Here is a 27,389-nt window from a genome sequence, read left to right as displayed (position 1 = left end):
CGCCGTTCACCGCCCTCGTATCTGTGTGCAGCGACAGCGGACCTTTCTGTTCATTGTCCATCCTTCTCATGCTCTGTCAAAGCCACCAGACTCTCCTCCCATGTCTCCCCTTCGACAAAAGCGCGACGACATGACCGGCGGCAGTGGCGAGTAACTCCGGACGACTCGGCTAGCTGCCCCTGCGTCCTCTTCCTCCACTTCTCCTCTTTCTCTTCTTCTCCCTCCCCTTCGTCTCTGCATCATGCCAGCTTCACCGAGCGGCGGAGGGGAAGAGCCTCGTCCTGGCAGGAGAAGAAGGGAGTCACAGAGCCCGCGAGAGGTGTACATACAGCAGACGGGGGCGGGGAAGAACAGCCAGCGAGAGGCTGGCGACTCCGTTTCCACGCATGCGCCTTCTGCGACCGCGCCGCTGCCCTCCTTTCCTTCGCTAAACAGAGACGTCAACGAAGGCACAACATCAAAACGTTTGACTCTCCCCCTTGCTCCCAATCCGCTGAGTAATCCAGAGAACTCTTCTTCCTGTTGCTTCTCTTCTTCTCCCCCCTCTTCGTTCCCGTTTTCTTCGTCTGCGTCTTTGGAGGAATCTTCTCCGCTGTTTGAGAGTCTGGTGTGTTCTGCGGAGTCTCCACACGGGCGCGAGACTGCCTCTGTGCACAGCTTCTCAGAAGTCAGAGCCTCAGGGTTCGCGGTCGCGCTGCCGCTAGTTGGGCTCGTCTCCGGCTCTTCTCGCCAGGAGCGGCGGCCACAGGAGATTCCGCTCAAGCCTCTATCCTCCCAGAGAGAAGAAGAGCGAGAGTCCCTCTCCACAGACGGCCGACAGCCCTCCTTCGAGCGCATCCTCCTCAAGGATTCAGAAACTCATCATTTCTCGGAGGCGAGTTCGCGTTTTCTAGGGGACTCCGAAGCCTCTGCTGCCTCTTTTTTGCCGCTCTTCTCTCCCGCCCCGAGACGTGGAGCTCTGCCGCGCCCGCGCCGCCTGCATGCGGCTGCTCCGGCGTCGCTGCTGCGTCTCGGCCGCCGCGTCGCGGGGTGTACGTACACCTGGTGTCTGGTGCCTGCGCTGCTGGTTTTCGCAGTTCTGCTCCGCGTGGCGGTTCTCCTCGCAGTGCATGTTGCGGCTCTCCTGCGGCGGCTGCTCCTCACGGCCAAGCGGACTGTCTGTACACCGGGGAAGCGCCAGCTGTTCGAGGTTCTCGAGGTCTGGGTCCTCGCCGCCCTCGTAGGGCTCTTCACTGGATTCTCTGCGTTCTACATCCACCACGCGTCCACCTTCGTCAGCGACCTCCGCGTCGGCTTCTGTCGTTCGTTCTTCTGGCTCGACAGAGAGTGCGTACAGAAAAGCGTTTCGGGGGCGAAGCGAAGCGAGAAAAAATAAAAATCCTTTTCGTACCTGGACCACGCAGAGTCCTCGAGACCGGAGAGACCGTCGGGAGACTGTGTGTTCGTCTCTGTGTTCGTCTGCCACAAACGGGGGAGGCAGTGGCGCGCTGAGGAGGACGCGCAGCCCACAATTCTCACACTAGACGAGAGAGAAGGGATATGTAGCAGCCCAGCGGAGGCGGTGAAGAGTAGACGCTTTAAGACAGAGATGCCACCAGTTGAAGACACGATAAGCGCTGGTGACGAAACAGAAGAAAGACAAGACGAAGACAGACGACGAAAGTGAAGAAGAGACTGTCAACCCTCTGCAGCTTGCCTGCCGTGCTGCGTCGTTTTTAGATGTTTCTTCTCGTCTCTCGCGGTTTTTCGGTGAACAAACCTCAGTGTCTCGTTGTCCGAAGCAGCGTCTTCTTCAGAGCCGCGAGGAACTGCAAGGGCCTGCCTCTGTTTGTTTCCATCGCCGAAAATTGACTTTGTGCTTCTCCATGTTCCGCCGATACACGCCAGCCAGGTCTGCGATGTCCGTGCTGTGTGCGCTTCCTACGTTGAGGTACCCATTGAGGAAACGACGCTGGTCGAGCGGGGTAGACATTCAGCATCCGCTACGAACGTCGGAGGGTAAAAGGCGCCACGGAGCTCGGTCTCTGTGCATGCGGACTAAGTAGCAGAGTTCCAGCTCGTAGCTCGACTTTCGCAGAGCGAAGCGTCGATGGTGTGAAGTAAAGAAGGCCAACGTTTGTTGTGGGGGAGTTCTTCGAGTAAATGGACTCGCAGAGTGTTCTTGCACGTTTCTGCAAAGTCCCCTCCGTCTCTGGCTGCGCGGGAGCGCTGCAGGACGCTTCAACGGTGCCTGCTACGTTCGTTTTAGCGAAGACGAATCCAGCAGAACTGGAGAATGTGTGCGAAGTTGATTGTGCTGCAGAGATCACGAAACTTGCAGTAAATGATCGACTCGTGTCGTGGCTTGTGACTCTTCTTCTCAGGCAGTGCTGCGGATCCGCCTTCACTGTAGACTTCGCTAACAATGCATGCATCCCACCAGCGCCTCCCTCCCTTCAGTTCTCTCCTCTCCCGTCGTCTTCTCCTCTTTCTTCGCCTGCTTCGTCTCCAGATGCTTCGTCGTCCACTGAATCGGCTGATGCAGTGGGCAGAGGGGGGAAATCTGCGGAGGGTGGCGAGGCCGCGAAAGCGGCGCGTCTTCTCTTTCCGCCGACGTGGCTGTCCTGGTCTGCTCTTGTCCTCGGCCCGACGTCTGAACCCTTCGTCCACGCGGATCTGAAGATGCGTCCTTCCCTTTCTCCTCCCTCTTCTTCTTCTCCGTCTTCTTCTCCTTCTTCTTCTACTTCTCCCTCTCCTTCGTCTCCTCCCTCTTCCTCTCCTCCGTCTTCTTCTCCTCCGTCTTCTTCTACTTCTCCCTCTCCTTCGTCTCCTCCCTCTTCCTCTCCTCCGTCTCCTTCTCCTCCCCCTTCCTCTCCTCCGTCTTCTTCTCCTCCCTCTTCCTCTCCTCCCTCTCCTTCGTCTCCTCCCCCTTCTTCTCCTCCGTCGTCTTCTTCTCCCTCTTCTTCTTCCCCTCCTCCTTCTTCGTCTCCTCCGTCTTCTTCTCCTCCGTCGTCTTCTTCTCCCTCTTCTTCTTCCCCTCCTCCTTCTTCGTCTCCTCCCCCTCCTTCTCCTCCGTCTTCTTCTACTTCTCCCTCTCCTTCGTCTCCTCCCTCTTCCTCTCCTCCGTCTCCTTCTCCTCCCCCTTCCTCTCCTCCGTCTTCTTCTCCTCCCTCTTCCTCTCCTCCCTCTCCTCCCTCTCCTTCGTCTCCTCCCCCTTCTTCTCCTCCGTCGTCTTCTTCTCCCTCTTCTTCTTCCCCTCCTCCTTCTTCGTCTCCTCCCCCTCCTTCTCCTCCCTCTTCCTCTCCTCCGTCTTCTTCTTCTCCCTCCTCTTCTCCTTCCCCCTCTGCGGACTTGTCGGAGAGAGCGCAGGGACCGGCTGACGAGGCACCCGAGAAGAGAAACGAATCGGCGGAGGTAGACAAAACAAGTCATCCGAGGGAAAATGCGAGCAACGGCAGCCCGGCATCGGGGCGTCTTTCTGGCTCTGAAAAAGAAGCAACGCAGAACAGTTCAGACCTCGACAAAGCCAGCTCCCCTTCTCTTGCCGCCACGACGAAAGACAGGGAAAGGACCGCTCCAGTTGTTTCTTCGTCTCCTCCTCTCCCTGTCGCTTCTCTCTCTGTCCAGTCTCCGCGAAACTCTCAAGGCGATCCTACTTCTTTCTCGACTTTTCCTCCGTCGTCCTCTTCGTCTCCTTCCTCTCCTCCTTCGGCTCTTCCTCCCTCGTCTTCTTCTACTGTGGCTTCTTCTCTTTCGTCCCCGCCTCCGGGGCCTGTGACGTCGGCTCTGGAAGAGAGCAAACGTAATGAGACAACGGCGTCTGGAGAAAAGAAGCAACCGTATTCAGGTGTCGTTACACTCGAACCCTTGCCTTCACATCCGTCTTCTGTCTCCAACGTGATTTCCCTCTCATCTCTCTCTCCCGTTGTCTCTTCTCGTCGCCTTTCTGTCAACTTTCCTTCTCCCCACCAACCCAAACAACCTTCGTTTTCGCCGGTTCATCCTTCTTCTCCTTACTCTTCCTCTCCCTCTGTACCTGTACCTCCGTCTTCTCCATCCATGCCTCTGCTTCCTTCTTCTCCTCCATCTGTACCTGTGCCTCCGTCTTCTCCACCACCTTCTTCGTCTCTCTCTGCACCGGTACCTCCTTCTCCGTCCTCGTCTTCTTCTCACTCTTCTTCTCCCCCCTCCGTTCTTCCATTACCACCGCATGTTCCTTCTTCTCCTTCGCCTTCATCCGCTTCCTCTCCTTCTATGCCTCTGCCTACTTCGTCTTCGTCTCCTCCTTCATCTCCTCCTTCCTCTCCCTCTGTACCTCTGTCTTCTTCGTCCCCATCTGTGCCTCCATCTCCTTCTTCTCCGGTGTCTGTACTTCTTTCTCGCTCTTCTTCTCCTTCTTTCTCTCCGGATTCTGCGCCTTCCTTTTCGGAGTCACTTTCTTCTTTCGTTCGCGAGGCGGCGAGAGTAACAGGCGCGGGAGCGAGACGCGTCGCGCGCGTCATCTTCGATTTTCTCTTTTTCGCTCTCGTGACAATCGGCGCAGTCGCCGCCGCCGCATGGCTTGTCTGCGCCTTGGCTCCGAAAGCCGCAGGCTCGGGTGAGAGCGAAAACCTCCAGTTCGGGAGAAAGGAGAAAAACATCGAAACTTAAGGAACAAGAAAGCAGTATGGAATTCGAGCGCAAAACGAGGAGAAGAACGGGAGGGACAAGGCAAGCAGAGAAGGAGAAGAAAGGAAAGGACGAAGAAGAAAGAGGTCGACGGATGGAAAGCGTCACCTGAGAAGCAGACAGGAATCGGGGAAGTCTCGAAGAGTGGCTTGCGCGTTGCTAGGCCTTCTCCCTTTTTGATGTGACCGCTGTCGTTTCATTCGTTTCTTTTTTCAGGAATTGCTGAAGTCAAGGTGCTCTTGAACGGCTTCCGTTCTCTCCCCCATGTGTTGTCCGCGACTGTGTTGATTGTGAAGATTTTCGGCCTCTCTCTGGCAGTTGGCAGCGGCCTCGTGCTTGGAAAAGAAGGCCCAATGGTTCACGTCGCTTGTTGCTGGGCGCATCTGCTCCTGCGGCTCTGCTCCCCGTCGCCCGGCGCTCCTCGAAGAAAGAAACGCTTTCCCCAGTGTCTGCCTCCGTCGTCTCCCCACAGAGAGAACCGTGAGGACGCCTGCGACCATGCATCTCTCCTGCCTTCGTCCGTCTCTGCCCCCGTGTCTCCCTCCCGCCCTCCTCGCCTCCCCGCCTCGTCTTCTTCTTCTTTTGCTCCCTCGCCGTCCTCTCCGCGTCCTGCGTCTGCACCGTGGGAAGGCAAGACGCGGTGCTTGCGCGGGCGCTTTTTGCGCAGTCGGGAGGAGAGTGTGCAGAAGCCTCTGCTGGCGGCCGCGAGCGCGGCGGGGATGAGCTGCGCCTTTGGGAGTCCAATCGCAGGCGTCTTGTTTGCTTTCGAGGAGATGGGCGCTTCAGATCTCCCAGGGTCCGCGCTCTGGCTGTGCTGCTGCGCGTGCGTCTCTGCGTCGACTGTGCTGGAAATCCTGAACTCGCAGGCGACGCCGAAGGACTCGAAAACCGGCTTCTTCTCACCCTTCTCCCGCGGGGGGCCTTCCCGCTGGCTGCGCGACTCGGCAGACTTCTTCCATACGTTCGAAGTCGTCGAACTTCTGCCCTTCGCTCTGCTGGGGCTCCTCGGCGGCGTCCTCGGCCCTGTGTTCATCTGGTTAGCGCTCCGCGCCGCGCAACTCCGGCGAGCGCATCGGCCAGCGCCTCGCGCAGCAGAGGACAGCACAGACTGCCGCCGAAACTCCAGGCGAACGGCGACGGAGCCGCGAACTCACGCACAGGCCCAACGCAGCGGAACGGGAGAAGAAGGCGGAGAAGAAGAGGGAGAGGTGAAGAGGGAGGAGAGACGAGGAGGTCGGGAGACGGAAGAAGCAGGGAGAGGGGAGGAAGATGCGAGAGGGGAGAAATCGTTTCTCAGAAAGACGTTGGAGAAAATTCAAAGTCAGGGACCCATTGCCGACTGCGTCTGCGTCGCTGCATGCACTGCCCTTGTCAACTTCGTGTTCCCGATGGTCGGCGCCTCCTCAGGAGACCTTCTCGGTGAGAAGAAGATGAGGGAAAGCACAAGAAGGAGACAGAGAAAAGAGAAAGAAGGTGAACTGTAGAAGCGCGCGAACACAGAGAGACGAACGAGAGAGAAAAGTTCAAAGACCGTGCAGAAAGGCTTGGTCTGTCGGGCGAGAGGGTACGCCTTTGGTCGTCAGCGAATCACCATGTCTCGTTTTTTTCTCCAATGTCTTCCCTCAGTGTTGTTGCGACGTACACGTCTCCGACTATTTTCGTCGATGCGTCTAGAGTATGCCAGCATGCCTTGCTTTTCCCCGTCTCAGTTGTTTTTTTGCATTTCGCTCCTACATCTAAATATGTCTGAACACTCACACGCCCATATTTTATATGTAGATCTGTGTATATGTATATGTATAAGTATATCTGTATGCTTTCCTCGATATGTTTTCTTTTCGTTTTTTCAATCTGCAGTGAATCTTTTCTCGAGATGTTCGTCGACAGCGGGGCACCCCGTGGATCGCTTTGGGATGTGCGCTCCTGCACCTGCCTCCTTTCCACCGTCCGTTCCGATTTCTTCGTTTTCTGAGTCGCTGCATGCGCCTGCTCTCTTCGTCTCTCCTTTGGGCGTCGAGACAGCCGGAGAGGCCTCGACACCTCCAGGGCTCCCAGGCTCGGCGTATCGCCTCGACGCCGCCGTGCTCGGCGAACTGTTTCTTCTCCTCCTCCTCAAATTTTCGCTCGCTGTCGCCACGTTCGGCCTCGCGCTGCCTGCAGGCATCTTCGTTCCAGCCTTGATTGTGAGGACGACACAAAGAGAAAGTGCCGCGCGAGAAATGCGAGCAAGAAGAAAGGAAGGTGACGGGAAGGAAGAAAGGAACTTGTAAAGGAGTCAGACGAGGAGAGAAGGAAGACAAGGAGTCGGGGGGTCAAGAGCGAAGCACGGAGAGGGATGGGAGAAGAAAGGAGAATTCGAGAGAGGACTGAGACAGCAGGCCAGGTCGCGAGTGGAAGTAGAAAATGTGGGCATTGTCGCGATGACCGCTGAGAGAAGTCGATTCGTTTCCGACTAAAGTGAAGAGAACAGAACACGCAAAAGCATGCGTCTGTTCCTGTCTTTCGACACCTGCTGTTTTGAGAGAGCACCAGCACAGCCCCCTCTGACGCTCCATCCGGGAGAGCCAGGTTGCTGAATCGGTTTTTGCCTCTTTCAAACGCCAGTCTGTCCCCGCGCTTTGCATGTCTGTTCTTCGTTTCTCTCCCCACAGCTGCTACGCGTCTCCCCCCCGCCTGCGGACCTTTGTGTTTTTTCGGACCTCTTTGTGTGTCTCTGCCTCGCAGATCGGCTCTGCGTACGGGCGCCTGGTCGGTCTGTTGGTGTTGAAACTGAACATGGCGTACCCTTTCATGACGGTGAATCCTTCTCCGAGCAGCTACGCTCTCGTGGGCGCCGTCTCCTTTCTCTGCGGCATCACACGAATGAATTTGTCGCTGGTGCTCCTCATGATGGAAATCTCTTCTCAAGCGCAAGGCTCGCCCAATTCCTCGGCCTTCGGACTCCCCTTCCTCCTCGCTCTCGGCGTCGCAAAAGGAGTCAGCGGTGCCCTCTGCGGCTACTCCCTCTACGACGGCCTCCTCGTCTGCAAGCGCTATCCCTTCATGTTCCATACGCAGGAAGTACGTACCGCGGTCGACGCCTGCACAGGAGTCCTTTTCACTCCTCCGTTCCTCGTGATGCGGCACCTGCGTACAATAGGCATGCCGTATCCAGATGTTCCTTCGTGGTGTGTTGAGTTCCTTGTCCTTCCGGTTGCTTCTGGGTGTATACAGGTTCGCGAGTCTGCCCTTGTGCGAGTGAGTGGGTCTAGAGCTTTCGCAGCGTTTCGGCGTCCGGGGAGTGACCTCGCGGTGTGGAGTGACTTCGTGTCGTGAACCAGAGCTGTCAGTCAAAGGAGATATCTGTTCATTTCTTCGTGTGGAAAAACTCAGAGACTCGTCTCGCGTTTGACTGACGGAAGTCTCTTTTGACGTTGCGTTGCGTCTTACGTTCAAAGCGAGAGCCGTTCTGTTCGCGTTTCCAGGTCTCCTTCGCGAATCTGCGAGCTGCAGACGTCATGGAAAGAAACGTGGTTTTTCTTGCCGTCAACGAGAGGCGAACGCTCGGCGATCTTCTGCACCTTGTCTCCAAGTGAGGAAACCGTTCAGAGAGTTCCTGTCTCTTAAACATATCTGTCGGCAACTATCAATGTAAAACCTGACGATATCCTTTTCACCTTCAAGTCACGCCGACATTCGTCGAAACCGACGCAGACGCTTTCTCGTTCTTCCCACCCTCTTTTTCTCCCTTACTCTCTCGCTCTCCCTCCATTCTGTCTCTCCTTCTCTCCCTTTCGATCTCTCGCTGTCCTTGCCTCCCCTCTCTTTCTGCTTTTCTTCTTTTTCTTGTTTTCAGTCTCTCCTCACTCTTCAGTTTGAGTCTTCTTTGTTTTCCGTTTCTTCCAGACATCCGTTTGAAGGCTTTCCAGTCGTCCTGGACTCGGAGTCGCGCGTGGTGCTGGGCTACCTCTGCTCGCACCGCTTGCGAGACGTTTTGGAGGAGCTGCTGCGCTCTCAACACCCGTTCATCCACGCCCACACTTTCGTCTCGTTCTCCAGTTCTTCGTTCGCCGCGTCAGCGCGGTGGAGACGCGGCGCGGTCTCTCTGCTGTACGTACACCGGAGCGGGCGCCGGCGCGTGCAGCCGCTGCTGCTCTGCTCTGAGACAGGACACGAAGCCGACAGCCGGGAAGAAGGACCTGGAGAGGAGACGGAGCAGTTGAGGGGGAAGAAGGACATGGAGGCACGAGATCTCTCTGCCTTTCTCCTCGATTCACGAGAGAGTGCAGACGCTCGCGACGTTGAACGGGGACACCCAATCGCTTGGCTTCCGACCTTCTCAGGGTCTGAAGAAAACGTGGAACTCCTCTCGCTGTCGACTTCTCCATCTCCAAGTTGGGATACTCCAACACAGCACCTTTCTTCCTCCTCCTCTTCCTCCTCTTCTTCCTCTTCCGCTTCTTCTTCGTCTTCGTTGTGTTTGCGAGAAGGCGAGTTGCGTGCGTCGTTGGAGACGAGAGAGGCGAGCGAGAGAGAAGCGGCGCATGAATTCGAGAAGGGAAGCGTCTCCGCCACGCGCGAGCAGGGGCGACGGGGAGGAGCTGAGAGAGACAGGAAAAGTCACTTGTTTTGCCGGATGCCCTCAGCCGGCTACCTCGAGCAGCCGAGCGCGCGCGAAGGCGGAAAGCCTTCGCACGCAGACGCGCATGCAGACATGGAAATTGAAGACGTCCGCCTCGACATGTCCAGCCTTGTTGACGAAACACAGCCGCTTCAGTTGCCTCCAGAAACGCCTCTCATCGATGTCTATGGCACCTTCAAACAACTCAAATGCTCGTAAGAATAGATCTCTACATGCATGTACATGCACATTCATATGTATATATATATATATATATATATATATATATATATATAGGTGCACAAGCAGATAAGTATAGATGTGTTCATATATATTTATATATATTTATATATATATATATATATTTATATTTATTTATATATATTTATTTATATTTATATATATATATATAGTTATCTGTGCATTTATGTGTGTATGCGTACGCGTGTGGAAGTGGTAGTATATAGGACACCTGCTTGAACATAAAAAGCTGCTTTTTTTGTGAAGATGTCCTGTAGAGTTGCCACCAAAGGGGCAGGTTGAGCGAGTCCTTCAGGGGGGAATCTTATTGCTCGAGAAAGAGATTTTCTTATTTCCAGAGATCTGCATATGCACGGCGCTCGCGTCTCCTTCCTCTCCACGTCTCTTCTCGGTTCTCGGGCTGGCAGTTCCCTCACTCTTCAGTGGCACTTTTTCGCTTCTTCCCGTTTTTCATCGGTTTTCTCCCTTTTGCTTCTTTTTAATCTGCGTTTTTCCACTGGTTTCCAGGATGTGCTTGCTGTCTCGTCACGGGCGTCTTCACGGCATGATCACGAAGGGAACGTTCATGCCTTACATGAAATTCAAGCACTTTCAAGCGGATTAATAAATTACAAGGAAACAACTCTCCGGATGTCTACACGACATTCGAGGGGATAAAGTCCAGAACTTTCAGGTCAAAATTCGAGCAGAAGATTGCTGTCTGCGCACAGATTGTCCTAATCATACCTGCTACCCTCAAGAACTGCGTGTTCTTTCCGTGCTCGGAAGTCTCCCTCTTCCTAAAAGGCCGTCTGCTGCTCTGCGTCTTCTCATCTATTATTTCTTTATTTCGTCGCCTTCCTTTGGGTCTACGTCTCTCTACTTTTCTCGCCACCTGCCTCAGTTTTTTTTCTTTCAAATATCGAAACGCGTTCTGCGTCTGTCTCTCCACGCTCCACGACCTCTCGCTCTTTGCTGCCAAGCGCAACGCTCTAATTCCATCTCTCCACTTCTCATCTCAAAACATACACCGACGAATATATATATATATATATATATATATATATATATATATATATATATATATGATTGCAGATGTATACATGCATACGGTCTTGTGTTTGTTTGTATGTGCGTTGGATGTGTAACCGTCTATAAATGTCTATATGCATATGTGCAGACAAATGCACAGATGTTCACATGCATATGGATGTATCTATACATGTACACATATAGATATATGTATATATATATATATATATATATGAAGGTAAGTATCATTGCTGGCATAGAGAAGAGAGAAGAGGGGGATGGAGAGAAGCAGAGAGGTGTTGGCGTCGGTCTCTCTGCGCAGAGAAATTGTCCGAGGAATGGAAGTTGGGAACGCGTTTCGCGTTTTTTTCCTTTTTAAAGCAAGTGAAAACGCGCGGGATGGTTTGCCTTTGTTCTCATGACAGAGACGGTTTAAACTCTTATTAAACAGTGTGCTGGGTTTCAGAGCATGGACCGCGTTTTCCACGAGGCCGCAGATGTCTCATGCTTCGCGTAGGCCTTGACTGCGGGGTTGACGCAGTGGGGAGTACGTGTACAGGAGAGAGGCGCTTGAGTCTCCCCTTTCCCTCTCTTTGTTATTGCTACGTAGCACATGCAGCTAGGAGAGACGAGAGTCTTCGCCTTCAACATAGGCCGTCTCTACATCCACCATCTCTCCTTTGTGTGCAAGAGACATTTCGACAAGGAAGTCGGTTTTCAGCTCGACACGCAGAAAAGTCGATAAACACGCGCGCGTACACAGAGACGGCGCGCGCATGCCAAAAGGACACTCTCGGTTGTTGACGACAAGGCTCATGTAGCCCTGCTCTCGTTCGCGCTCTCTCGGCTTTGCACAGAAAGTTTTTTCTCCTGACGTTCTGTGCTTTCCTGTCTTGTCGACTTTCATCGAGTCTCTTTTTGCTCACTCGCGTTGGATTCGCTGATCTCTCTATCTCTCTCTCTTTCATCCTTTCTCTGCTTTCCCCTCCCCCTTTCCACGTCGTGGTCTCTCTAGGTTTTCGTCTTTCACGTCGCTGTGTGCGTCTCTCTCCCCCCACTCCGTGCGTCGGTGTCTGGATGACGCCGGTGACCACTGAAAATGCTCCTGGGACCTCTCCGACTCGCTTTTCGTCCGGTGCCCAGTCTTCGGCCGCTTACTCCTCCTCTGCCTGCGGCTCTTCGCCTTCTTCGAAGGTGCCGAGGTCGACTCCGCCCTCGAAGGAAGGCGAGGCAGCCCACCGCTCTTTCGAGTCTTTCTCTTCTCCTTCTTCTCCATTGTATGGGCATCCCTGCAGCATTTGAATCACTTGCGCCTCCGCAATGTACTGCGCTGGAATGAGCGAACGATAGGTGACGCCGCAAGAGGGACACGACGGGGCGTCCGGCGGCTTCTCGTGCAGACACGCCGGACAGGCCGCGCGCGAGAAAATCCAATCTGGGCAGAAACAGCGGAGAAACGTTTAAACTGAGAACCCATCCAAACTTTTTTTTCGCTTCAGCTCTCTCATCCTTCCTCCGGGGAATCTACGCATTTCACACGCAAATCCACCAATGTCCATGTGGCCGTGCGCTCGATGTAGACAGCTCGATGTACAGACACTTCACAAATCGGAGACCTCGATATCCATGAAGCGACCGAGACAAAAATGAGAAACATCGATGAAAAATGTGTTTTCTTTTCCCTGTGAGTCTTCTTGAAAAAGCAAACACCCACAAAGACACGCATTTGCATACGACTACACTACGGCACACAGCCCATGTATAAATATATATATGTATATTTATATGAAGATAGGCAAATATATACATGCGTGCTTGCACAGTCCTGCTTCCATTTGATGCGGAGTTCCTATGTTATTCGAGACTCTGCATGTCGTCTGCAAGATCAAGTCTTTCAGCGACGTACAAGTGCACAAAGATGTTTTATTCGTGCAGATAAAAATGTGCGTTCGTGTGTGAAAGGTGTCTAGATTCACGTGAGTCGACGGCCCCAACGAGCTGTCTCCGTTGATAAGCCGATGCGCCTTACCAAGGTCTCCATCTTCCTCGAAGTCCTGGACCACAGTCTCATCGCCGACGAAGACACCGTCGACGAGCACCTGAGGGATAATAACTGAAGCGAAACATCACAAGCAGAAAGGAAACAACACGCTCCCGCTATCGCAAACAGAAACGTGGAGCGCGAAGACTCGAAAGTGTAGCACCACCGCGCCCACAGTCCCTCGTGTGCAGAACCTGGGCCTAGACAATGCAGATTCGTCATTATACCAATACTCATGTAGAGAATTCGACGCATGCGTACGTAGAGCTGTCAAGAGTGCGGCGCCGTTGTGTGAGGGGGAAAACAAATCGAAGGTCAGAGAGTCTTGGGGTCATGCAGACCGACAGGTCGACGATCGTGGCTCCTGTAGATCGAGCGGCGCAAAAGCGGTCTACAAACAGACTGAAGACGGGGGCATGCTGACCGGATGCATGGGAGCAGAAGCGCAGCTCCATACTTGTGTCCTCCCAGAAACTGGAAACAAGATGCACGCGACATACCTTCTGGCTCTGAACTGAACTCCGTCTCTTCCGTCGCCTTCAGAATTCGGTTGGCCTTCCATTCCTTGAAAAGTTCGACGTCTTTCAGATCTGCAAGAAAGCCGGAGGAGAGACGACGCAACTCAGCCAGTGCACCTGGAGGCTTCCTTCGAAAAAGCCAAAAACCAGCAGCTCTCCAGTCGCCACTGAAGACGAAACGCACACTGTTACACTGCTCTGCTTCTCCGGTATCTCTCAAGAAAGCCACTCGTGCACCTTGACACTCCTCGGGTGTACATACACGCTGGCCACAGGGACACGATCGCTCCCAATCGTGCGCTCTTCTCAGGGTTCGCTCCTCTTCCAGGGCATAGGCTGCCTGTGTTCGTTCCGCGGAATAAAAAAGCAGAGACTTTTTCAGTTCACCTGTTTCGCCTGACGTGTACAGGCTCAGCGTCCCTTTCGGTGTGCGTACACCGTCTCCTACCCATCCGGGGATCACTACGCCCCTCGCGACGCCTCACTCCCACAGCTGTGCGGGCAGCTCGGCTTTTGCACTCTGTGCAGTTGAAGCGCCAGCTTAAAGTGCACAAGTTCGCCTGTGTGTGTGCTTTTTCGAAGGCCAATGCTGCCGAAACCGCCTGCACTTACTCTTCGCACTGCTCGTGTCTCTGTTTGAGTCGATGATGACGTAGACGACGCCCTTGCAGTCGAGAAAGTTCTTGAGTCTCTGACTGGAGAAAAACTGCCTCCGAATGCTCCCGAGAGAAGTTGTGACGAGAATGATCTCTGCCACTTCGCCCGTGTCCGGGGCCTCGACGTAGCCGAGCCCGGCGTCGGGCGCCGCCGAAACATCCGCAGCCTCCGCCTCCACGTCGCCGCTTACTTCCTCTTCGAATTCCTCCCCTTCGTCACCTTCTTCATCGCCGCCCTGCTCTTCTGCTTCGGCTTCCCCAGCTTCTACTTCCTCTTCTTCGGCTATCTCCTCCAGGGGAACTTCTTCGGTGTCTGACATGGTGACTGGGGAGTAGGGGACGTCGCTTAGGAGACACGAGAGGCGAGGGTGAAAGAAAGAATGAGACCTGAAACTCTCGTTGGAGGCAACGAGACCCACCCAGGTCGAAGCGCACAGGGTTACAGCGAGTTTGAGAAGCAGGCGAGAGGTAAATGCTTGAACGCGGAAGTGGCAGAGGAGAGGGGGTTCGGGAAAAACACGACTTTGACGGAACACAGGCAAGACAGAAACAAACAAGACGGAGAGACTGCAAGGTCACGACAAGCCACGAGAACCGAGTCTTAGTAGAACTTGGGAGCTTGAAGTAGAGAAAAGGAGCGTGGCAGCCAACGGGAGACGACAGCGGGTCGAAAAATGGGTCTTTCCTCTGAGTTTCTCTGCCCCCCTTCCCTGATACAAGCGCAGGTTGTCGACAGCCTCGAGGACAAACGCCCTGACGGAGACGAACAGTGAAGACGCCGCAATAGACGAAGAGAGAAAATGACCAGAAAAGCGGGCGCGGTGCAGCGGAGCTACACAGCGGCGCCGGCGAGGAGGCGGGGAACGGGAGCTGCAAGGGGGGAAGCGAATTCACGGAACGAAATGAAAAGAACCGAGATCGGGAGGGGGTGCGAAGTAAGACAACTGCGTGTTTAACTCCGGTAAAAGCACAGCAGTCGTTGCGGGTTCTCGCCGCTGTAGAAGAATCCTGGCGCATGCGCGCAGAAGCGACAAACCAGCTCACCGCCAGTGCTGGAGCGCGCACGAACTTCCAACAACGCCGCAAAGAGAATTCCCCGCAAAGTCTCCGCTAGTTGGCTTCCTCCGGAGGAAAAAACAGAAAGCAGAGAAGAGTAGAGTCAAAAACTGGCTCAACCTCCCTTGCAGAGTCAATGCCAAACGCGAGGGGTGGCCATCTAGCGCCAGCGAACGGGAGCGGACGCAGGAGCGATAAACCAACGAGTTTCGCAGCGAAAATCGGGGATCGAATAACCAGAGCGAAGAGGGAGAATGCAGCAACGCAACGGAAAGACAAAAACGAATGTCTGCACGGAAGAAAAGAAAATCCGTATACGGTAAGCCGCACACGACTCGGCCTCTAAACCCGGACAGCGAACCGGGGAGGCGCAGCTGCGGTGTACGTACACCGCGCCGAGATGAGAATCAGGGGGTTCGGTGGTTCTCCGCGGTCCAGCTAAGGTTTGTCGCGCTCTTCAGTTGGAGTTTTTCGCGCGAAACGATGGTGGCCGGACAGCGGCATGTTCTTCGCTTAAGTGGGCGAGGATACGTAGCACGTTTCTCCGTTTTTTGCTCGCGGGCGTGTCGCGTAGCCGGCGCCAAAGAAGCTCCCCGTTGCTTGGCCCACTCAGTACTGAACCGGCGAAACTGCGTAGATTCTTTGCCCTTTCCCGGTTCCCATGAAGGCAATAGACTTGAGCGTTTGTCGTGAACACTCAAACTCGTGAAATGAAGCTGCAGAAAAGCGGAACGAAATCGAGAAACACGCGTAGAGGGCGGAGACCCGCTCTCGCGTGTCTCGGTCGCCCACGGTCGGGTGCAGAGCTACAAAGCATGAACGGGACCTGCGCACACAGGAAGGGGAGAACTTAAGAGCAAAGAGGAAAAGCAAGTTCACTGATGCACAGTTTTGGCCTGCGTGTTCCACCCCGCCGCCGTCGCGCATTTCTCGCTACAGTCTGCAGAGGGGATCGCACATCCCCACGTGTGCAGAAGTCGAAACGTGAGCGATATCCCCTGGGCAAAGCCGACACAAAGAACATAAACATGACAGCAAGACCGTAAATGGTAATGGCCACATTATAGACTCTGTACTGTAATTACTACATATTGTTTCTGTACAGATTATCTACTGTCCAGGACGGTGTAACTTAAATCGAGTAGAACTCAAATCGAATAAACCAGGACACTGGAGGACCTGGGATGCTGTATTGTAATTGTCGCATTGCAGTAGATGTTGCTTCTGTGCAGCTGATCTGCGCTTCAGGACTGGATAACTCTAATCGAAGGAAAAGAGGAAAGACGCACACCGTCGCACCTAGGATACTAAGGATGATCCCATCTATGTGATACAGAACACCAAGTTCTGTATGACTGCTGTACACGACGCCCCCGCTGTCATATGGTGAATGTCGACACAGGAGGCGAGGCAGTGGGCAGGAAGTAGAATGAGTCTACTCTCACTGCAAAGCAGTTGGCAACGCTAGAATTCATTCTGCATCTCTAGAAACGAAGGAATGCAGTTTTTGGTTCACTGTTGCACCTAGCGGAAGCGTCGTTGGCACGTAACAGAACGAGTCCGCAGCTTGACGCCGTGCACCGAATGGTTAAACTGAAACAAGAAAACGGGATTTTGTGTGTTACCACCTGATCTGGCAATTGAAAAGCCGTCAAAACCACTTGGTTCAAAGTAAGAGGCGTCGTAAGGCCTCGCGGTGCTTCTATCTGAAGGTGTTGCAAGAGTCGCCCGAGTGTTGTACAAATTAGAGGAGCCGCGACACTTGACTTTTGTTTTTGAAAAACCACTCACAATTGGAAATCAATCTCTTGAGACCCTGTCGAGCGATGCGACCCGCGGATAGGCCCATCAGGAGTTTCAGTGTCTTATACCAAAACTTTTTTACAGGAACGCTCTATCACGGTCCCGCTAGCGTGGACCCTTCCGTCTACAGCAAGCGACAGTGATGTTTCCTCCCTTAACTTCTTCTATCGACGCCTTCTTACCATCTCTCCCTGTACAGTCACGATAGAATCTGCTCCATTAAAGAATGTATATATACATATAGATAGGATAGTAACCGAGAGCTGAACAGACCACCCTCGTTACGGCGACAAACTAGGTGGATCGTTGCCGTCCAGCAGAAAAGAACGAGCGAACCTTGTACAGAATGTGTGATTTTTCAAATTTTCTAAAACAGAAGCTCTCTGTGGCTGCGTCTGACTGCTTATCACAGATATCTGTCTTTTTGTGAGTGCCGTCACTGCCACAAGCGTCGCGACGCAGCGCGCGGATTTGCCTTCACGTTTACCGGCAGCCTGTTGCTTCTCTCGCTTTGCTTTTCAGGCAAGCGTTTCGCTTTCCTGCCTATTGCAGCGTCGTTTCTGCTCGCATGATATTCGATTCAAATGTCTCGTTTTCTCGACGAGATTGTGGTGACAAACGCAGTGAAAAACGGTAGGCTGGGGTGTACATGGAATCGCAAGAGGTTGACAATTTCCCCACACAAACGGGAAGGCAATATTGGGATCAACAAAAGGCTTCATCAGGGGACGCAGCGGAGCTTCTGACCTCTAGAAAAAAAAAACGTCCAAGAAGCCAAATTACGAAAAGCCGAAACGCGCGGTTCACCCCAACCCACTTTTGTGTCTTTCAAAGACGAAACACAGAAACCCGTCAAACGTGGCGGCCGCCCCGAAAGATCCATGTCTGCGCTTCGACCTTCATTTTCCGACTTTTTTCACGCGTTTCTCTCTCGCTTCCTTCGCTTCTGCATCTCTGTCTCATTTCCACCTTAATGCCGCGCAGTAAAATCACCTTTTCCTGAATTGCTGCGGGCCTCTGCGTCTCTCACTCGCCTAACTCGTGGAGGGTCGACCGCCCCCGGCATCCTTTTTATGCACATGTCCGACACACGTTGAGCCGCTTCTGGTCTCGGCGAAACCTTCGAAAGACGCTTTTGAAACTCTGGTGGCGGCAGAGGGATGCCGATCCACGATATCCACCCTACTTGCTGCCTGGCCGACGGTCGCAGCTCGGCTCCGACTGCGAACCGTCGTCGATGTAGCGCAGCACCTCGTCGCTTTCTTCCAGATGATTCATCATAAACACAAAGTCGTCTCGTACTGTCTCCGTCCTGAGTCACAGCGTTCACACACACACAACACAGAAAACTCTGTTAAGATACATACATATATTATATGTGTATATTCATGAAGATACAGATATACCTATATATACCGATATGCACACGTAGCTCCATGTATAAAATATATCCACACGAGCATGTGTGCACACATACAAACAGATACACACATAAACATATATACATATGTACATATATATATATATATATATATTCATGCAGGCACACATGTGCACATGCTTGCCTCTGTATATCTGTGCATACATCTTGCATGTCGACATAGCGATGATGTGAACGGAAACAGTGTGGCATTTTGTGCGTGTGAGAAGAAGTCATTTTCTCTTGCTTGTTGTTGGGTGCTCCGCTGAACTCTTCCGGCGAGACTTACGGGAAACTGAGGGCGAATGAGTGATCTGTGAGTTTGACGACGGCGCACAGCGAGGCCGGCGGCAGTTGCTCTTTCTTCGCGACTTCGCGAAAGCTGTCGTCGTCTTGACCGGGGACCACGGCCTATCCAGAGGAGTACACACGGCATGACACGATAAACCGCGAAACGGAACTCAAGCAACGCACAGCTCCTCGCACACCCCCCGCCGCTGTCGACAACCAAGCCGCGCACAGACGAGTTTTGAATCGACATGCACGAACGGCCAAAGTGGTTGTTCCATCGAGTCCACCCATGCAGATGCGCAAGTGCGTCTGTGAAACGAACTTCCTTCGGAGGTATTCTTCGCGAGTCTCCTGCTGCAGCTTGGAAGAAGAAACGAAGGACTGGCTAGCGCTCAAAGAACGTGTCTTCCAGCCTTGTGGGGGTACACAGAAAAAGGCAATACGCTGAGAACAGTTCCATACACTCCTTCGCTTCGCGTTTTGTTCTGCTCTGGTTTCCGGTGGGTTGGCTGCCGGCCCTCGAGAAGGTCGCTGCGGCGCACAAGACCGCAGTTACTGGAGCACGAGAGTCCGGTGAAGAGCATGCATAACCAGAACAAGGACTACCAACCGAGGCTTGCGTTCGAGAAATGCAGCCCAGCGAACAAGAATGAATACAGAGAACTCCGAGCTCGAACAGACTCCAGACAGAGGCGTATCTGGAGTCCTTCGAAGGTTCCCTATCTGGCCGCCTGTGTGCTGCACCTACAATTTGTCGCAGCTAACGCTTTTCAGCGAAACATCGAAGCTGATCCACGGGAGGGTCCGAGTTGGACTTCGCCAAAAAAACCGGAGTAGACACTTTTCTCGCAAAATTGCTTTGCCAAGTGAAGAGGACCGCGCGGGAGGCAAATGGATTTCAGAGAAAAGGCTCTTGTGCCGAAGCGAGGTTTTCTACAGATGTCCACTTTCCCCACAGTGCTTACAAGAACGTCGTCGAAGACACCAACGACTTGTCCCTTGTTGCTCTTGAGAGAAAAAAGCTGGAGAGACGCGCCTACGACAGAAAGGCGACGAACGACGAACGTCCCCTTCGAGGTAGCCTGCACGCATATACGCGGGTGCGAACCTTGAAAAAACTCCAGTTTGAAGACACACTCGGTTCTGAATCGCCCTCAGATAAATTCAGCCGAGAGAATGAACGCGATAAACATAAACAGCGGATGACGGGGCTCCTGCATGTGCAGATGACAGCGCGCATGCAATCGGGGCGTCTATCCAAAGCGGGGAAATTCGTTTCAAAATAAAGAACAGGAAACGAGAGCCTTTCGCTGTCTGACTAGAAAAGTCAAAAACGTTTCGGTGCAGATCATTCTGTCTTTCCACCGCAGCCGCAGGTGCTCTCTGCGCTCTGTTGTGGGATGAAATGCAAATGTCATTTCCCAAATAAGAAAGTCGAGATAGACAGACAGAGGTGAATGTAGCTAGATAGACAGAAAGATAAAGATACACATAAACAACGTTGGAGAGAACTTGATATGGATAGGTACATGTAGACAGGCAGACAGATAGATATAGATGAGCAAATATGAATAGAGATAGATAGTGATACACAGATATATTAATACAGATACGGTGGCATGTACAGACAAATATGCAAAGGCAACTAGATACGAGATATACAGACATATAGAGAGCCGTAGCTAGATAGGTCCTCAGTTCGTCCTCCAGTTGCCTTGTTTTCTCGAGTCTTGTGCTCCCCGTTTGACGCTGCTCTTCAGTTCCTCTACCGGGAAAGGGCGTTCGTTCCTATGAGGTTTGGGTGCCCATTCAACTCGCGTCGCATTCTAGCTCAGAAAACTCACTCATCTTCTCTCATGTCCATTTGTCTCCACGTCGTCTTTTGTCTCTCTTCTTACCCTCTCTTTGTCTCTGTCTCATTATTTCTCTTCTTTTTTTCTCTTCCTTTCTATCCCTTTGCTTCGCTCTCTCCCTCATTTGCTGCCTCTCCACCTGCGCCTCCTTCGTCTCCCTGCGCTTCTCCCTGTCCGTCTCCCCCTCGTGCTTTCTTCAACTGCGCTTTCTTCTTCTCTGGCGCGTCCAGCGTACCTTGCGGACGACGACGCCTTTCCCGAAGGCCGTGAGGCACTGGATGAGTCTAGATTTGTCTGCATGCTCAGTTCTGTCTGGACTCTTGCAAGAACTGAAAAGTTCCTCCACCGTCTCGAGAGCCGGTGTGTTCGCGTATTCCTCGTCTGAGTCGTCAACGGTGTCTTCCCAGTCGCCCAGGGCGCTGCCTCTAACAAGACGCAAGCTGGTGCGCAGAAGCAGTGCGAAGCTGTTTCTCTCTGCTTCACTCGAAAAAAAGATCGTCGCCGTCAACGGCTGCGGAGTCCCCGCCGCCGTCCCTGGCGTCGCCGCAGGCGGCAGCTGACCTGCCGAATCGAAACGGAAATACATGCAGAGGCGCACGCAAAATCGCCGGCGGAAACGGTGCAGAAGAACGCCATGAAAACGGCATCTCACGCAACCGGAGAAGGACGCAAATCGAGGCAAACGGCGGCGCAGCAAGACACAAACGCAACGGGAGAAAAATGTTGAGACAAATTGCACAGTCATCGACCCAGAAAAAAAGGTACTCCACGCAGAGAAGCGTGCAGAGAAGAAGATGAAGTGGAGGCAAATTCGTGAGTAAAGAAAAGCGAGACAAACAAAGGCAAGCAGCGCAACCATTGCAGTACGCCCTCTGGCGCTGTCCCCATGAAGCTCGACACAGTTCGAGACGGCAAAAGACGAGAGACAAAAAGGAAAGCATGCAGAGCGGCGCAGAAACGCAGCCGCAAAAGCCACAGAGTCCACATAAAAACACCCCACATGAGTCCTGTGCACACCCCGGCAATATGTCTCAACATATTTTTAGCTGTACATAGACACCCGTGAAAATGAACACGTTTGCTTGCATATATGCCGGTATGCATATATATATATATATATAAATATATATGTATATATATGTATATGTATATATATGTATATATATGTATATATATGCACAAAGGTAGATATTCAACTCCATTCACACGCGGGTGCGTCGGCAATTGCTTCTGAAGACCGAGAGCCACCAGACACCCCGACAAGCTGAGGAAGGACCCTGCAGGTTACGCAGAAGACTTCCAAGCAGGCGCCTCGTCGTAGCTACGCACCAAGGACTGCATCCAGCAAGGTTGAAGCACGGCCGCTGCTCAAGCATTAGCTCGACGCAGAGTTCGAGTACTTTTCTCTCTTGCGGCTGATGTCGCTCTCGGGCGCGCCTTCCTTGGCAGCAAGTTCTGGACTCGCATGCAGTGTTGTCGACCTACCTGGGGCAGGGCGGAGGCCCGTGGCACTGCTGCGTCGCGCATTGTCCTTGAAGACGATGTAGAGGTAGAGACTGTCCAAATCTGCTTGCGTTGTTTTCTGTCCTTTCTGGAAGTGACGAAGCGAAGGAGGACGACCGAACTGGATGTGAGCGATTTCGTTCAGGCGCAGCGCTACGTCCACCAAGTTCACTCCGTCGATCTCCTTCGTGACGAAGAGTTTCTGAAGCGAGGGAAGAAGAGCCGAAAGACACACGACGTCTGAACGCGAGGAAAAGCGACGGAGACGCAACGCGAGTTCTGAGAAGAGAAAAGGCAGCAAATGCCGAAAGGAAGCACGGAGAGAGAGGAAGCGACTTCCGGGGCAAGAAGGGAACGAAGACAACGTCTGGAAACAGAGCAGAGGTGAAGAGGCGAAACATGTTCTGAGAAAAAAGAGGAAAAGACAAAGACACGCCGCACCCTTTTCGACAAAGGAGAGAAGCGACAGAGAAGGACAGAACAGCGACGCGCCGGTTATGAGGGAAACACACATAAACACAGAAGAAAAAGAATAGAGGCACAGAAGAGATAGAAGGGAGAGAGTTGCGGCGCCGAAAAGAGAGAGAAAAGAGAGAAGGGCGGGAGAAGAGAGGGCAGCCAGAAAGAAGAAAGGGTGTAGAGAGAACACGAAATACACGAGTATAGTCAGAGAGAAAAGAAACTATATGGAATAGAGGTAGAGTAGAGAGAGAAAAGAAACAAAGGGGAGTACCGGGCGAGGAGAGGGAGTAACAAAGTGAAAGAGTCGCTGACGCGGACACAAAGAAAAACGCGTTGATTCTCATCTCTCACCGGAGGGGAGTCCGCCAATAAAAACAAACAAGAGAGTGCCTCACGTCTTTGTTAACGCAGACCGACGATCGGAATTTCTTCCCCGTCGGAGTGACGAGTAACACAGGCTTCGCTGTCATGTATTCATCCACGAGGAGTCTGTAGACGACTTCGAGCTCGGCGCCGTTGTACTGAGCCTTGAGAGCATTCACACCTACAAAACGCATGCAGATCTGAGACGCGGATCTTTCTCCACATGCGTTTCTTTGTCTTTTCGGGGCAGCATAGAAAGAGAGCGCAGCAGGCGCGGCCACGCAGGGCAGCTTCGACAGACAGAGACAGGGGAGACACACGAAGAGAATCCCGGAGCGCAAGGAGTTCTTCTCTCCTGTGCAGGAACCGAGGTTCGGACGCGAATGCAGTCGACGGGTGCACACACTTGAGACAGCCTCCGTCGGAAGCGCCGGCAGTCGGACCTCCGTAGAGCCACAGGAGCGCATGCAGTTGACAACGCGGTTTACAAAAGAATGTCAGGAGTACAACATGCAGAGGAGGTGAGGGGCTCTCGGAAGGGAGAGGTGCCGACTTTTCTCGAAGTCCCTCTTCTCTGTGTGAACCTTTGCAGCGGAGAACTCTGGAGGAGACAGAGTTTCCTTGGTACCGGAGAGGTCAGCTCGCCGACGCTGGAGGGAGTGTGGCGTCTGCTCGAACCTCTGAAGAGGTTGGAAGAAGCTGTTCTTGACAGGCGCCGAGAGGGGAGACGCGCGGCAACTTGCGAGTGCACAAAGAATCGAGCTGGGAGGAAAGTGTCGAGACAGAGGGCGCGAACGCCGGGCCGAGGATGCGCCTTTTCACTTCGACGCGGAACTCACGAGCTTCAGTTTTGGGATCCCAGTGTTTCTCCGGCTTCTCAAACTCCTTGATGTGCACACTCCCCCACTGGACGCGGCGACCTAGCGAGCAGAGAGAAGAGAAAGGAGCGAACGAGACGGCAGGAGGTGCAGAGAAAAAAGAGAAGGAGGAGAGCGCGGAAAGCAGAACGGCGAGGCACACACACACATACACAGACACGAGCCGGGAGAGAAGGTCCAGGGAAACAGAGGGCAACAGAGAGAAGAGAGAGGAGACAGCCGCGCCCAGAGATACACCTAGGAGGCAACAGAAGCGCGAGATCAGCAACCCAGCACCGCAAAGAGGTGCCATGTGCAGACAGAGCGGAGGCGAGAGGCGAGAGACACGACTGCGACAGCAGAAACAGAACGTCACGTGATGGGAGAGGGTGGAATATCAAAAAAGGTCGACAAGCAAAAGGACGGAGACTCAGAGACATTTCAAGAGAAACCTAAGCAGGACACACGCCCGAAAAAAGTAACAGCACACACGCACACATGTCACGAAATCTGCATCTCCCTCCACAAAAGTCTATTTCCAGACAGTTCCATAGACGCATATACACACATACATATCTATATATATATATATATATCATTATCTATACCCATAGCTATATCTATATCTCTATGCATCTATAGGTATATATCTATTTATCTATCTATACATATCTATCTATCTACATATTTCAAACGATTCACCGCATGCACATACGCATCTACACATCTGCATTTCTCTGGAACTCTGAATTCTAATACTCGCCCACATGCACATACATTTTTCGTGTGCATGCATTTGTATACACATGCATGCACATATATACGAGAGTGTGAAGTCTTGTTGGGGTCCGCGCGAACCAGACACAACCGAGCTCACCTAAGTCGAGTCGCAGTCTCGACTGATCTTCTCCGTTGACAAACTGTATAGACACCCGGTGGTTCGCAGCGACGGGAGCTGCGCGTCCAGACGACTCCGACGCATCTTGGACTGCCCTGTAGATTTCGTCGCGCAGAATCGCTCTCATCTTCTGCAGGCAAAACCAAAGCAGCTCGTGGGGTCGCAGACGACTGGGTTGAGGAGGGGACGATCACCAGACGTCCTGGCTCGAGCAAGGAAGCACAGACCTCGCAGAGTGTCTCCGCAGTTGACGAACCAGTCATCCAGCGCAGAGGCTGACAAGGAGCGAAGTAAAGAAACGCGCTACAAAGCACTCCGCAAGTCCTTCTGCACCTCCGGAGAACAAAAACTCGCGTCACCACGAAATGTACCTTCTTTGATACTCCGGCCACTGTGGACAAAGACAGGCGCGAGTGTTCTTCAAACGACTGCATCTGTTGAAATAAAGGAATGCGGCCATTGCGGTTCTGGTCAAGACAGATCAAAGAGAAGACTGCTCCGACGCTCGCTCTCCAGCGCGCTGACGCCAGGAGCAGCAACTAAGGAGCGGCCATGGCCCTTGCGGGAGAAGGCGCCGGAAAACACAAGGAGACAGAGGAGCAGACGGAAAGAGCAGATGTACGGGATGCTTTAAAACGAGAGACTCGAAAGAGAGGCAGGCGAGAAGCAGAGACGAGAGACTCACCGATCCTCGAGGTACGAAATCTTCCGGGAGAGGCGCCGGCGAGCCCTCCTCAGCGACTGCGCACTCGAAGAGTTCCAACTCTTCAGAGTTCGCCTGCGAAAGCAAAAGACAAAAAAGACGCCAGATGTGCAGACGGGAGACAGGGGGCACAGCAAAGGAAACACCGAGAAACAAAGAAGTGATGGAAGCCTTGACGCAGGTCGACAGAAGGGAGCTTTCGAGAAGAAAGAAGTGAACGGCCATCTCCTGTGACGGGAGAAACCGGCATCCGCAGAAAACGTCGTCCTTCAGAGAGCAAGTCAATGATACACAGAGAAAGGCGCCTGCACCAATACATCTATAGATTTATTCATATCTGCGGATGCAGATCTGCATGTATGAACCGAGCAAAAAAAGACAGACACACATCCGGGTCGAGATACATGCAAAAACGCTACATATACATATATATATATATATGTATATATATGTATGCATGTATATGTATATATATATATATGTATATGTATGTAAATATATATAGGTAGACATGCATTTGTTTATGTGTATTTGTATGGATGTACATACATGCATGTTTAGACACGAAGACTGGCAATACGCATGTGAAGCTGGGTCTTACATGTTCTTCAGGGCTTGTGGCAGAGCGCTCGAGGTACTTGTAGAGGTCGTTCGCAAGCTGCGTCACTTTCTCTCCAGATGGCCAGGCCAACTTGAAGAATTCCTGAGTTCTGTTCTCCCCTCCATTTCTGAACGTAGAACGCGAGCAAGAAGAAGCGTTCAGAGACAAGACGCCTGTCCCGACAGCCAGGGCCAGAGCGGGCACAGACTGTCGGAGTCACGAGTGAAGCTGGACAAGCAACCGACGAAGCGAGCACATGCGAACAGGCGCTTACGTGAGGTAGTGAAGACCAGGTGGAGCAGCCCTGCGCTAAACAACAGGAAACAAGGGGAGACCGAAGAGACGAGAGACACGCTGTCCCCAGCAGAAACGCTGGCGTACAGAAAAAGAGAAGAGACAGGCGGCCGAAGAGACGAAAGAAACGACAAAGGGTCGTCACAGAGAAGGGAAACACAGAGAAGAGAGACAGAGCAACGAAAGAGAACGAGAAGAGAGAGCGAGGAGAGAAGAGAAGCGATTCACCCTTCTGCGTACTCTGCGACTGTGGGAGGTGCCATTGGGTCCGGCTGCCTTTGTCCGTGATGCACAGCGAAAATCCTTTCCAATCAAGCAGCCTCGCTGCCTCTGTTTGTAGTCTCCAGATTTGCTGAAAGCAAGCCGGGCAAGAAAGGTCGTGAAAAACTATCCAAGTTCGCAGTGGGGAGTTTGCCGCACGAGGAGAGGCAGCGTGACGCGAGACAGAGCGAAGAGATAGCGACGAATGACCCGGTGGCAGACATCCGAGAAAACGACTGTTTCAGGCGCGAACGGTTCAAAATAAAGATCTTCCGATTTCGAGCAGGGACCGCTGAAATCGGAGCACAAGCCGCAGGAGGGGAAGGCGTAGTAGCTTCCGGGCTGCAAAGCGTCAGGCAAGCCAGCTCACCTCTTTGTCAGTGCGTGGCGAAGAAAAAATCAGGATAGAAGCTCCCGCGTAGGAAAAACAGGAACCGCTGAAAAGAGGACAGACCCGGCCACAAAATACAGACTCTACTGGAGAGAGGCGCGCACGGCTTCTCAGCAGCATGCACAAAGGCAGTCAGAGTGGCGGCGCATTTGGAGCGGCCAGAACTCGCCGCGGCGTTCCGTCTCGTCGAATTTTTTCACTTTCCATGAACCCCTACGGAAAGCCTATATTTAAGGCGCCTTTGGTGTTCTTCAGGAGCGGCGCGGAATCGCGTCCGTCACACCGCGACCGAGAGGCGGTCTGAACGCGAGGTGGATTTCCACACTAAAGAGAGGACGCCGTCGTCAACGCAGGCTTTTCCCTCTCTCTTGGACAGGGGAGTTAGGGGCTTTCTGAAATGCAGCCTTTCTGAATGACGAGCCGAGAGAGTTCCCGAGAAAGAGACGGCTGCCTTGCCGGCGCCGCAAAGCCCGCTGTGCCGGTTGAGAGAGATCGGCGGCGACACACTCGAAGAAAAGGCGGAAATTTAGTTGCGAAAAGAATTCGTTCTTTTCTGTCTACGTAGAGAGAAGTATCTGCGGAAAACCACAAGGAACGGTGCCTCTCGGTCTCAAGAAAACTGAGAAAGGGGAGCCCGCACTTCAGTCGCTTGCGGATCCGCCAAGCAACCAATTCGCGGGGGGGTCTTAACCCGAATTCGGCGCGCGGGAGTTTCGCGTGACCGGCCTTGTTTTTCGCAATGCTTCTCGAGAATTTGCAAGAGCCAGTGGATATGAAAGAGTTGTGGGAACGGCTCGCACTCATCAGGTTCCGTCTCCGCAGTCGGTTCCGCTCGTAGATCCTCAAAGCCTGGTTTTTCGCACGCATTCGGTGTCGCCCGCTACACAGCCTAACCACCC

The 27,389-nt window shown here is 53.0% G+C and overlaps 3 protein-coding genes across 3 annotated transcripts; 1 reads left to right on the top strand and 2 right to left on the bottom strand.

The window, feature by feature from the left end:
* Window positions 1-241: 241 nt before the first annotated feature.
* TGME49_265500 (chloride transporter, chloride channel (ClC) family protein) lies at window positions 242-10,112 on the top strand (the record flags this gene model as incomplete). Its single annotated transcript, XM_018781404.1, has 8 exons — window positions 242-1,326; window positions 2,364-4,576; window positions 4,864-6,066; window positions 6,505-6,830; window positions 7,372-7,707; window positions 8,112-8,218; window positions 8,533-9,462; window positions 10,016-10,112. The coding sequence occupies 8 exons, from the start codon at window positions 242-244 to the stop codon at window positions 10,110-10,112; spliced, it is 6,297 nt and encodes a 2,098-aa protein (XP_018636297.1).
* A 653-nt stretch (window positions 10,113-10,765) lies between these two features.
* TGME49_265510 (hypothetical protein) lies at window positions 10,766-15,078 on the bottom strand. Its single transcript, XM_002368639.2, has 4 exons — window positions 13,691-15,078; window positions 13,061-13,150; window positions 12,549-12,632; window positions 10,766-11,954 (listed from the first exon to the last, which is right to left on the bottom strand). Exons 1-4 carry the CDS (start codon window positions 14,052-14,054, stop codon window positions 11,674-11,676), a joined length of 819 nt encoding a protein of 272 aa, XP_002368680.1. The 5' UTR covers window positions 14,055-15,078; the 3' UTR covers window positions 10,766-11,673.
* A 2,072-nt stretch (window positions 15,079-17,150) lies between these two features.
* Window positions 17,151-27,348, bottom strand: TGME49_265520 (hypothetical protein). Its single transcript, XM_018781405.1, has 12 exons — window positions 26,708-27,348; window positions 26,079-26,536; window positions 25,545-25,671; window positions 24,926-25,018; window positions 24,220-24,370; window positions 23,325-23,405; window positions 22,518-22,666; window positions 21,643-21,862; window positions 20,393-20,718; window positions 19,270-19,386; window positions 18,303-18,424; window positions 17,151-17,905 (listed from the first exon to the last, which is right to left on the bottom strand). Exons 2-12 carry the CDS (start codon window positions 26,099-26,101, stop codon window positions 17,776-17,778), a joined length of 1,539 nt encoding a protein of 512 aa, XP_018636296.1. The 5' UTR covers window positions 26,102-26,536; window positions 26,708-27,348; the 3' UTR covers window positions 17,151-17,775.
* Between the last annotated feature and the right edge of the window lie 41 nt (window positions 27,349-27,389).

This window comes from Toxoplasma gondii, chromosome IX (assembly GCF_000006565.2).
Source record: "Toxoplasma gondii ME49 chromosome IX, whole genome shotgun sequence".
Lineage (NCBI taxonomy): Eukaryota > Apicomplexa > Conoidasida > Eucoccidiorida > Sarcocystidae > Toxoplasma > Toxoplasma gondii.
The sequence above is the reverse complement of the archived record's forward strand: the minus strand, read 5'-3'. Positions and strand labels throughout refer to the sequence as shown.

Excerpts from the sequence above, each read along its gene's own strand:
- TGME49_265510 (XM_002368639.2), bottom strand. The coding sequence starts at position 14,054 with ATGTCAGACACCGAAGAAGTTCCCCTGGAGGAGATAGCCGAAGAAGAG. Across the intron at positions 12,633-13,060 it reads GTTCAGTTCAGAGCCAGAAG|TTATTATCCCTCAGGTGCTC; the intron begins GTATGTCGCGTG and ends GTTTCGCTTCAG. Across the intron at positions 11,955-12,548 it reads CGAGGAAGATGGAGACCTTG|ATTGGATTTTCTCGCGCGCG; the intron begins GTAAGGCGCATC and ends GTTTCTGCCCAG.
- TGME49_265520 (XM_018781405.1), bottom strand. The coding sequence starts at position 26,101 with ATGGCACCTCCCACAGTCGCAGA. Across the intron at positions 22,667-23,324 it reads GGATCCCAAAACTGAAGCTC|GTGTGAATGCTCTCAAGGCT; the intron begins GTGAGTTCCGCG and ends TGCGTTTTGTAG. Across the intron at positions 20,719-21,642 it reads GGGCCTCCGCCCTGCCCCAG|GTCAGCTGCCGCCTGCGGCG; the intron begins GTAGGTCGACAA and ends TCGATTCGGCAG.